The 11,980-nt window shown below is 45.1% G+C and overlaps 1 protein-coding gene across 1 annotated transcript; it reads left to right on the forward strand.

Annotated features, from left to right (window-relative positions):
* Positions 1-1,344: 1,344 nt before the first annotated feature.
* Positions 1,345-11,664, forward strand: LOC311128948 (stress-associated endoplasmic reticulum protein 2; the record flags this gene model as incomplete). Its single annotated transcript, XM_084161184.1, has 3 exons — positions 1,345-1,428; positions 11,346-11,418; positions 11,624-11,664. 3 exons carry the CDS (start codon positions 1,345-1,347, stop codon positions 11,662-11,664), a joined length of 198 nt encoding a protein of 65 aa, XP_084017310.1.
* Between the last annotated feature and the right edge of the window lie 316 nt (positions 11,665-11,980).

Consider the following 11,980-nt stretch of genomic DNA (forward strand, 5'->3'; position numbering starts at 1 on the left):
TGCTCTCCTCTCCTTTTACCCTGTCTTCTGCTTTATGTGTGTCCTTGGGCTGAGACTGCCCTACACATGGTGTGAAGCTTTGAAACACATACAGGAGCAAGGCAGACCACACACACTCATCGCATAGTCACAATAAACACACACAAACACACAAGTGTGTCAAAGCTGAGTTATTCCTACTGGAGGTTGTTGTACTGCAATGTGGCTGAATATAGGCCTAGATACTGTGGGGAAAAGGAGCCAAACTGTTGTTGCAAAGTGAACTGATGTGTTTGGCTTCACAATGTTCAGTGCTGTGCAACGCCAGAACAACACAATTAGTAAAACACTTGCATGAAGTCAACATTACACACTGTGAACACAGAACACACAATTCATTGGTTGAAATTACTGGAAATCTTACATAGGCTGTAACAGACTTTTAATAGATAAAACAATGCTATTAGATGTTTATTAATTGTATATAAATAAAGTAAAGTAAAGAGAATGGAATCCATTCATGGGTTGAGCTTTGTCTGAAGTCCTCCCTGCCCAGTCACAGTGCTGCTGTGAAACGCTGGCTGGCCCACCCCTAGATGCAGTTGCTAGGCAACCACTCATTGCACCATGGGTCCAATTGTAGCAATGCTGACTACACTGAGTTATCTTCTACCCTCTCATCTTCTTCTTCTTCTTCTTCTTCTTCTTCTTCTTCTCTCTCCTCTCTTTCTCAGTACTTAAGCTAATCACATCTAAAGATATTATATAATTTTGTGAGTATTAAAACCCCCAGAAGCTGATAGTTATAAGTGGTGGAGGCAGTTGAAATTCAGACTTAAACTATTCTGTATTTAAAATAAAAAAACAGGTCACTCAAATGTTTCTAACCTAATTTTGCATCATTTTCTAGACCACCACAGTCACTGTCCTGTATGTAAGGTTTGTTCAGATAAACACATGATGCTGTTTCTCCAGACACCCCAGGCATGTGCAGCACATAGGTAAGGCCCTGACAACAGCTTCTTTATGAGAAAGGTAGAATAACTTAATAGCCCACTGATTGTGTATTGGTGACAACTGAGACTACAGTTAAATGTGTGTTTCTCGGGCAAATGTCATAACTATTAATCCATTACATTTTTAAGAATAAATAGTTTGACTAAATGGCTGGTTAGATTGAGAGATGAGGAAGAAAAAAATCAGTTTAGCAGCGCGCGCGCTCCCCGCTCCATGGAAGCGCACTTCCGTCCACGCGCGCGTCAGCAGGTGCAGACAGAGAGAAGTGGGGTCTCGCGGCTTCATCATCACTGCATCAAAATAACGCCAGTGTATAATACTTTTAAATCAATATAACATTCTCAGAAGATGGTAGCAAAACAAAGGATCCGTATGGCAAACGAAAAGCACAGCAAAAACATCACGCAGAGAGGCAACGTTGCAAAGACCCTGGTGAGGCTAAGCTTTTCTTCAGGCTGTGTGGGTTCCATCATCAGACGAAAGGAGGTGCAAGTATGATGACATCGATTCAGTTAATCATCACTGAGAATGGCATAATTTCAATAAATGTGACCCATCCATTTCATAAATGATTGATTGTGTATCTATATCTGATGTTGTTATGTATGTTATGGCTCAAATTGGCTATCGATAACGCCGCTCCATCTCTCTCATCACATCAGACTCGGCATGTTGCTTTTCATATGTTTAATTTTAAATCGTTCAGATCAATCACACGACACAGGGCGCAATGAATGAGTGTTCAAGCCCTTCTCCATGTATTGTTATTCATGGACAATTGGTTAACGTGTTGGCTTGTTGATCATTGAATGCTGTATGTTTCCTTTATGGTCTGGTGGTCTTCATGGTCAAACAGGCGATTTGCCACACGGTTTACAGCCCGGGATTCTCCTGATCAATAATTTATGAGAAATCAATGCCACGTAGATAACGGTCTAGATTGTCAATATGGATGGTGTCATCATCTGGCTGTTCAGTCCATAAAGAGAGCCTGAGGTTGTTGATGAACTCTATGGTCCATCTGTATCCTGCCCAGGTCCCCCCCACACACACACACACATACACATACACATACACACACACACATACACATACACGCACACACACACACACAGGATATATGACAGGTAGTGATACTGATTATTATGTAACCCTGGAATTTAGGTTTCACTTCCTCATATGAATAGGTTACACTGGCCTGTATTAGTTTAGATAGAGATACTGTACAGTCGTGGTCAAAGGTTTTGAGAATGACACAAATATTAATTTTCACAAAGTCTGCTGCCTCAGTTTTTATGATGGCAATTTGCATATACTCCAGAATGTTATGAAGAGTGATCAGATGAATTGCAATTAATTGCAAAGTCCCTCTTTGCCATGAAAATGAACTTAATCTCAAAAAAACATTTCCACTGCATTTCAGCCCTGCCACAAAAGGACCAGCTGACATCATGTCAGTGATTCTCTCGTTAACACAGGTGAGAGTGTTGACGAGGACAAGGCTGGAGATCACTCTGTCATGCTGATTGAGTTAGAATAACAGACTGGAAGCTTTAAAAGGAGGGTGGTGCTTGAAATCATTGTTCTTCCACTGTTAACCATGATTACCTGCAAGGAAACACGTGCCGTCATCATTGCTTTGCACAAAAAGGGCTTCACAGGCAAGGATATTGCTGCTAGTAAGATTGCACCTAAATCAACCATTTATCGGATCATCAAGAACTTCAAGGAGAGAGGTTCAATTGTTGTGAAGAAGGCTTCAGGGCGCCCAAGAAAGCACCAGGACCGTCTCCTAAAGTTGATTCAGCTGCGGGATCAGGGCACCACCAGTGCAGAGCTTGCTCAGGAATGGCAGCAGGCAGGTGTGAGTGCATCTGCACGCACAGTGAGGCGAAGACTTTTGGAGGATGGCCTGGTGTCAAGAAGGGCAGCGAGGAAGCCACTTCTTTCAAGGAAAAACATCAGGGACAGACTGATATTCTGCAAAAGGTACAGGGATTGGACTGCTGAGGACTGAGGTAAAGTCATTTTCTCTGATGAATCCCCTTTCCGATTGTTTGGAGTATCCGGAAAAAAGCTTGTCCGGAGAAGACAAGGTGAGCGCTACCATCAGTCCTGTGTCATGCCAACAGTAAAGCATCCTGAGACCATTCATGTGTGGGGTTGATTCTCAGCCAAGGGAGTGGGCTCACTCACAATTTTGCCTAAGAACACAGGCATGAATAAAGAATGGTACCAACACATCCTCAGAGAGTGTCACGATCGTCGTAATGAACAGACCAAGGCGCAGCGTGATGAACGAACATGTTTAACTTTATTATCTTTAGTGATAATAGAACACAATCAACAAAACAAGAAACGACTCGTGAAGTCCACGGTAACAATGACCGAACACGGAACAAGAACCCACAAACACAAAGGGAAAATAGACAGTATAAATATGGCTCCCAATCAGAGACAACCAACGACAGCTGACACTCGTTGCCTCTGATTGGGAGTCACTCTAGCCAACATAGAAATAAACACAACAGAATTACCAACATAGAAATAAACACATAGAATGAACACACCCTGGCTCAACATATAGAGTCCCAGAGCCAGGGTGTGACAGTACCCCCCCCTAAAGACGCGGACTGCGACCGCGCCTCAACCTGAACAAAACAGGGGAGGGCTGGGCGGGCATACCTCCTCGGCGGCGGTTCTGGCTCCGGCCTTGACCACCACCCTCCAATAAACCCCCCATAGCGCCCCTGGTCCAGTCTGGCCCCGCCGGCTGGAGCTGAACTGGACTTAGCAGGAGCGGTTAGCTTCAGTTCCATAGTGGAGCAGTTGACCGGTACCTTACCAGGCACCGGTGACCCAGGCACGGGTTGTGCTGGACTGACTTACCAGGCTGACGTCTCGCACCCCTGGCTTAGTGCGAGTAGTAGGAACAGGCCTTACCAGGCTGACGTCTCGCACCCCTGGCTTAGTGCGAGTAGCAGGAACAGGCCGGGCCGGGCTGGCGACGCGCACCGTAGACTTGGTGCGAGTGACAGGAACAGGCCGGGCCGGGCTGGCGACGCGCACCGTAGACTTGGTGCGAGTGGCAGGAACAGGCCGGGCCGGGCTGGCGACGCGCACCGTAGACTTGGTGCGAGTGGCAGGAACAGGCCGGGCCGGGCTGGCGACGCGCACCGTAGACTTGGTGCGAGTGGCAGGAACAGGCCGGGCCGGGCCGGCGACGCGCACCGTAGACTTGGTGCGAGTGGCAGGAACAGGCCGGGCCGGGCTGGCGACGCGCACCGTAGACTTGGTGCGAGTGGCAGGAACAGGCCGGGCCGGGCTGGCGACGCGCACCGTAGACTTGGTGCGAGTGGCAGGAACAGGCCGGGCCGGGCTGGCGACGCACACCGTAGACTTGGTGCGAGTGGCAGGAACAGGCCGGGCCGGGCTGGCGACGCACACCGTAGGCTTGGTGCATAGAGCAGGGACAGGCCGGACTGGGCTGGCGACGCACACCGTAGACTTGGTGCGTGGAGCAGGGACAGGCCGAACCGGGCTGTGGAGACGGATAGGAGACCTGGAGTGAAGAGCGGCCACAACCTGTCCTGGCTGAATGCCTACCCTCACACACTCTGTGTGAGGCATCCGCACAGGACGTACAGGGCGGTGTATCCGTAACCTGGTGGCCTTCTGAATCCGCCCCTCTTCTGCCTCCGTCAGCCCCGTCGTCCATGCCGTGTGCCCCCCCCTAAAAATGTTCTGGGGTTGCCTCTCGCCTGTCCGACGTTGACCCGTTTGGCGCCGCTGCTCCTCTCTACGGCGCGCCTCCACCGTCTCTTCTCCCGGCGCTTCCTCCCATGTCCAGCCCAAGAGCTGCCCCTGGACACGCTGCTTGGTCGTTGCATGGTGGGTTCTTCTGTCACGATCGTCGTAATGAACAGACCAAGGCGCAGCGTGATGAACGAACATGTTTAACTTTATTATCTTTAGTGATAATAGAACACAATCAACAAAACAAGAAACGACTCGTGAAGTCCACGGTAACAATGACCGAACACGGAACAAGAATCCACAAACACAAAGGGAAAATAGACAGTATAAATATGGCTCCCAATCAGAGACAACCAACGACAGCTGACACTCGTTGCCTCTGATTGGGAGTCACTCTAGCCAACATAGAAATAAACACAACAGAATTACCAACATAGAAATAAACACATAGAATGAACACACCCTGGCTCAACATATAGAGTCCCAGAGCCAGGGTGTGACAGAGAGCAACTTCTCCCAACCATCCAAGAACAGTTTGGTGACGAACAATGCCTTTTCCAGCATGATGGAGCACCTTGCCATAAGGCAAAAGTGATAACTAAGTGGCTCGGGGAACAAAACATCGTCATTTTGGGTCCATGGCCAGGAAACTCCCCAGACCTTAATCCCATTGAGAACTTGTGGTCAATCCTCAAGAGGCGGGTGGACAAACAAAAACCCACAAATTCTGACAAACTCCAAGCATTGATTATGCAAGAATGGGCTGCCATCAGTCAGGATGTGACCCAAAAGTTAATTGACAGCATGCCAGGGTGGATTGCAGAGGTCTTGGAAAAGAAGGGTCAACACTGCAAATATTGACTCTTTGTATAAACTTAATGTAATTGTCAATAAAAGCCTTTGACACTTATGGAATGCTTGTAATTATACTTCAGTATACCATAGTAACATCTGACAAAAATATCTAAAAACACTGAAGCAGCAAACTTTGTGAAGACTAATACTTGTGTCATTCTCAAAACTTTTGACCACGACTGTACACTTGTTTAATTGTGTGCTGCAATAGCCTTAGGGAAATGGGAGGTGTTAGTCATTTTATTACATTTTCATAACTGCTGAATATAATGTTACAGTATTTGATTCCCAATCTATCCACCCTCCAACAGATTCCTTTTAAGGCAGGCTGATTTGTTCTATTGGTGCTCCTTGAGATGCCTGCTTTTTTCTGTCAACCTTGAATTATGAAACTATACCTGAAATCTTTACCTGCCTTCAACATGACTGCATTCTGTAAGGTGACACTGTATGGAATAGCTAGCTCACTGTGGGATACAGATTGTTGTCATTGTGTGTATTAGAATAAAGGAATACTTGGGGTTTGCACTGTATATTCTAGATAGCTATTGTGTTATCCACAATAATACCACACCACCATCAGAGAGCATATGGGTGCTGTCCAACTGTATGACGTCACCCAGACCAGACCTTGTGGTTGTAATAGTTTATGTTGGCGAGTCGCGTGCTGCAGGTCTAGACAGCCATGCTAACTCTGCATAACTCTGATTATTATTAGATCCACTCAGGCCTATTCTGGTGTGACTGGGTAAAAAACACCCACACAGTGATGAGGGCAGGGTTTAAAACCTGGTCGGAAACTTGTCCTATTCAGCACTTGTTCTTGATGTAAGTCTAGAGATAATAACACTGTAAGAACCTTCCTCCCTTGGATGTTTGTTCAACCTGGTTGGTCTTCCTCCACCAAGTTTCCTGTAGGGCCATATTCTGCCTTGATTTGACCACCCTTAAACAACTGTCTGACCTTGACCGTCGTACTAACTCTAACCTTATGTCCGACCTTATGTTCGGTGTGTGTGGCCAGCCTGTGGAGGATGGGCCCCCCTCAGAGTCTGGTTCCTCTCAAGGTTTCCTCCTCCTACAGGGGAGGTTTCATGGCCATTGTTACACTAGACTTGCTCCCAATCAGGTCCTAAACTGACATCATATCTATAGAACTACCGCAAACAGTTGACTAACAGAATAAATTATTTTACCACGATTCATTCAGAATAATTATCCTAAGGGTCCTATGACAACTAGTGCTGAGCAATTAACCAACATTTTTGTTATTTTTCGGTTTTTAAACAACTAATTGACCGACATAGGTTCAATTATTTGAATTCCATTTTTTATTTTATATGAGCTCAATGCACAGTTTCTATAGAGATAAATCAGATCATGCCTGAACTGTGCGATGTAATAGGGAGTTGTAACATTCTACATAGCTTAGCACAGAAAACGTGGTAATTACAGTGAGGGGAAAAAGTTTTTGATCCCCTGCTGATTTTGTACGTTTGCCCACTGACAAAGAAATGATCAGTCTATAATTTTAATGGTAGGTTCATTTGAACAGTGAGAGACAGAATAACAACAACAAAATCCAGAAAAACGCATGTCAAAAATGTTATAAATTGATTTGCATTTTAATGAGGGAAATAAGTATTTGACCCCCTCTCAATCAGAAAGATTTCTGGCTCCCAAGTGTCTTTTATACAGGTAACGAGCTGAGATTAGGAGCACACTCTTAAAGGGAGTGCTCCTAATTTCAGCGTGTTACCTGTATAAAATACACCTGTTCACAGAAGCAATCAATCAATCAGATTCCAAACTCTCCACCATGGCCAAGCCCAAAGAGCTCTCCAAGGATGTCAGGGACAAGATTGTAGACCTACACAAGGCTGGAATGGGCTACAAGACCATCGCCAAGCAGCTTGGTGAGAAGGTGACAACAGTTGGTGCGATTATTCGAAAATGGAAGAAACACAAAATAACTGTCAATCTCCCTCGGCCTGGGGCTCCATGCAAGATCTCACCTCGTGGAGTTGCAATGATCATGAGAACGGTGAGGAATCAGCCCAGAACTACACAGGAGGATCTTGTCAATGATCTCAAGGCAGCTGGGACCATAGTCACCAAGAAAACAATTGGTAACACACTACGCCGTGAAGGACTGAAATCCTGCAGCGCCCGCAAGGTCCCCCTGCTCAAGAAAGCACATATACAGGCCCGTCTGAAGTTTGCCAATGAACATCTGAATGATTCAGAGGAGAACTGGGTGAAAGTGTTGTGGTCAGATGAGACCAAAATCGAGCTCTTTGGCATCAACTCAACTCGCCGTGTTTGGAGGAGGAGGAATGCTGCCTATGACCCCAAGAACACCATCCCCACCGTCAAACATGGAGGTGGAAACATTATGCTTTGGGGGTGTTTTTCTGCTAAGGGGACAGGACAACTTCACCGCATCAAAGGGACGATGGACGGGGCCATGTGTACCGTCAAATCTTGGGTGAGAACCTCCTTCCCTCAGCCAGGGCATTGAAAATGGGTCGTGGATGGGTATTCCAGCATGACAATGACCCAAAACACACGGCCAAGGCAACAAAGGAGTGGCTCAAGAAGAAGCACATTAAGGTCCTGGAGTGGCCTAGCCAGTCTCCAGACCTTAATCCCATAGAAAATCTGTGGATGGAGCTGAAGGTTCAAGTTGACAAACGTCAGCCTCAAAACCTTAATGACTTGGAGAAGATCTGCAAAGAGGAGTGGAACAAAATCCCTCCTGAGATGTGTGCAAACCTGATGACCAACTACAAGAAATGTCTGAACTCTGTGATTGCCAACAAGGGTTTTCCACCAAGTACTAAGTCATGTTTTGCAGAGGGGTCAAATACTTATTTCCCTCATTAAAATGCAAATCAATTTATAACATTTTCGACATGCGTTTTTTTGGATTTTTTTGTTGTTATTCTGTCTCTCACTGTTCAAATAAACCTACCATTAAAATTATAGACTGATCATGTCTTTGTCAGTGGACAAACGTACAAAATCAGCAGGGGATCAAATACTTTTTTCCCTCAATGTAACTACAATGACCATAATCCATTGCACGCCTACTTGTCCAGTCTGTGGGCGCGTTTGACATTGCAGCCGACTTTAAAGGTGAATTGAGACTGACTGATCTACAAGTCACCTTGCATCCTAAATAACTACTCAATATTATTTGTTGATTAGTCAGTCTGTCACAATTTACCCATGATACGTCACAGTTTTGAAGCTCTCGAACACGTCCCACATGTTTATTTTATGCCTGCTACATTAGGTTAGCGTGGGGAAGACACAGAGAGAGAGGAGATAGAAGAAAGTGTGATTGAGAGCAGTTGCTTGGCAAGGTGTCTCTACCTGAAAATACTTGATCTAAGTGATTGATAGTTGGTATTTAGCAGTGATAAAAGTATGCCTTATTTACTTTGAAGAACTACTAAAATAGTGATTTTGTCAGACAGCATAGGCAGCGGCTCTATAGAGATAAGATGATGAGAAGCACCACAGGAGAAGCTTCAGTAGCAGGTTCATCCTGCCCAGAAGTTCCACAGAGAGGTTTAGATGGTCATTTTTACCCACAGCCATGAGGCTTTTTTAACGAGTGTAACTGATTAACAGTTTTATTGTGAAGTGTTTTTGCTTGTTTTTCCTCCAGAGTAGGATAGAAAACAGCACTTGAAATGGACTTTATTCTTTTACGGATACTAAGGTGCATGTACAGTGGGGGAAAAAAGTATTTAGTCAGCCACCAATTGTGCAAGTTCTCCCACTTAAAAAGATGAGAGAGGCCTGTAATTTTCATCATAGGTACACGTCAACTATGACAGACAAAATGAGAAAAAAAATCCAGAAAATCACATTGTAGGATTTTTAATGAATTTATTTCCAAATTATGGTGGAAAATAAGTATTTGGTCAATAACAAAAGTTTCTCAATACTTTGTTATATACCCTTTGTTGGCAATGACACAGGTCAAACGTTTTCTGTAAGTCTTCACAAGGTTTTCACACACTGTTGCTGGTATTTTGGCCCATTCCTCCATGCAGATCTCCTCTAGAGCAGTGATGTTTTGGGGCTGTCGATGGGCAACACGGACTTTCAACTCCCTACAAAGATTTTCTATGGGGTTGAGATCTGGAGACTGGCTAGGCCACTCCAGGACCTTGAAATGCTTCTTACGAAGCCACTCCTTCGTTGCCCGGGCGGTGTGTTTGGGATCATTGTCATGCTGAAAGACCCAGCCACGTTTTATCTTCAATGCCCTTGCTGAAGGAAGGAGGTTTTCACTCAAAATCTCACAATACATGGCCCCATTCATTCTTTCCTTTACATGGATCAGTCGTCCTGGTCCCTTTGCAGAAAAACAGCCCCAAAGCATGATGTTTCCACCCCCATGCTTCACAGTAGGTATGGTGTTCTTTGGATGCAACTCAGCATTCTTTGTCCTCCAAACACGACGAGTTGAGTTTTTACCAAAAAGTTATATTTTGGTTTCATCTGACCATATGACATTCTCCCAATCCTCTTCTGGATCATCCAAATGCATTCTAGCAAACTTCAGACGGGCCTGGACATATACTGGCTTAAGCAGGGGGACACGTCTGCCACTGCAGGATTTGAGTCCCTGGCGGCGTAGTGTGTTACTGATGGTAGGCTTTGTTACTTTGGTCCCAGCTCTCTGCAGGTCATTCACTAGGTCCCCCCGTGTGGTTCTGGGATTTTTGCTGATCATTTTGACCCCACGGGGTGAGATCTTGCGTGGAGCCCCAGATCGAGGGAGATTATCAGTGGTCTTGTATGTCTTCCATTTCCTAATAATTGCTCCCACAGTTGATTTCTTCAAACCAAGCTGCTTACCTATTGCAGATTCAGTCTTCCCAGCCTGGTGCAGGTCTACAATTTTGTTTCTGGTGTCCTTTGACAGCTCTTTGGTCTTGGCCATAGTGGAGTTTGGAGTGTGACTGTTTGAGGTTGTGGACAGGTGTCTTTTATACTGATAACAAGTTCAAACAGGTGCCATTAATACAGGTAACGAGTGGAGGACAGAGGAGCCTCTTAAAGAAGAAGTTACAGGTCTGTGAGAGCCAGAAATCTTGCTTGTTTGTAGGTGACCAAATACTTATTTTCCACCATAATTTGCAAATAAATTCATTACAAATCCTACAATGTGATTTTCTGGAGAAAAAAAATCTCAATTTGTCTGTCATAGTTGACGTGTACCTATGATGAAAATTACAGGCCTCTCTCATCATTTAAAGTGGGAGAACTTGCACAATTGGTGGCTGACTAAATACTTTTTTCCCCCACTGTACCTTCATGTGTCTTAATATGTTGTTTTTTTGTGTGTCTGTCATTGTTACGTATCCTGTCCTTGGAAGTTATTGATGATGCATGCTGTGATAAAACAATTTCCCAAGTTGGGATTAATAAAGTAATACTCTACTCTACCATCATGGTACTTTTATTAATTGTTTTATTCTGTGTTGTTACAGCATTCAACCCACATAATTCATAGTGCATTTAATGTATTAAAAAGTTATTGAAATTTAAATCGGAAACCGTGATTATTTTGTAATAATCGAAACGAAACGCCCTCAAATGGCACTAATCACTCAGCACTAAAGACAACACATATCAAATAGTGACGTTTTAATGACATTTGACCTATACATCTCATTGGTTGAACATTGTTGTTTTCTCTCCCCACTCCCTCTCAGCGACCTCAGGAGGAGAAGTACCCCGTGGGGCCGTGGCTCCTGGCTCTGTTCGTCTTCGTCGTCTGTGGATCAGGTGAGGCCCAGATTCTGTGGAGATGTGTGAGAGAACTGTGGAAACTCATTCATTCAATCAGGAGTTCAACTTTCTGTTTCACATTAGTCTTGATATTACTCACCTAGGAAACTAACCAGATTTCAGTTTCACTTCAGTTTTCTGTTCAGTGACTTCGCCTGACTGGATGTTGTTCAGTGTTAACAACAGCCACTTTCTCTCTCAGCCATTTTTCAGATCATCCAGAGCATCAGGATGGGAATGTGATCCAGAGGCTCCACCAGACTTCCCTTTCCCCCTCACACCCCCTCACCAGACCTGGGGCTGCTCGCCACCCTACGTCCCTAACACCTCCAGGAGGCCTGACTCAGGACAGCTCTTTGTCCATCAGGGAAGGCCTGGGAGAGGAATGGACCACTCCCCTTCCCCCCTCGCCGTCCTCGATCACGTTTACAGAGTCTCAGGCCGAGAAGATGAAAGCTTTTCTACTGACAGTCTGAACCACAACAACTGGCTGGATGAACCCTGTACAGTGTGTCTTACACCTGCTCATGTGTGAGTCTGTGAGTGTATGTGTGAGTCT

This window comes from Coregonus lavaretus (genome assembly GCF_964263955.1).
Source record: "Coregonus lavaretus genome assembly, chromosome: 5".
In the NCBI taxonomy this organism is placed as follows: domain Eukaryota; kingdom Metazoa; phylum Chordata; class Actinopteri; order Salmoniformes; family Salmonidae; genus Coregonus; species Coregonus lavaretus.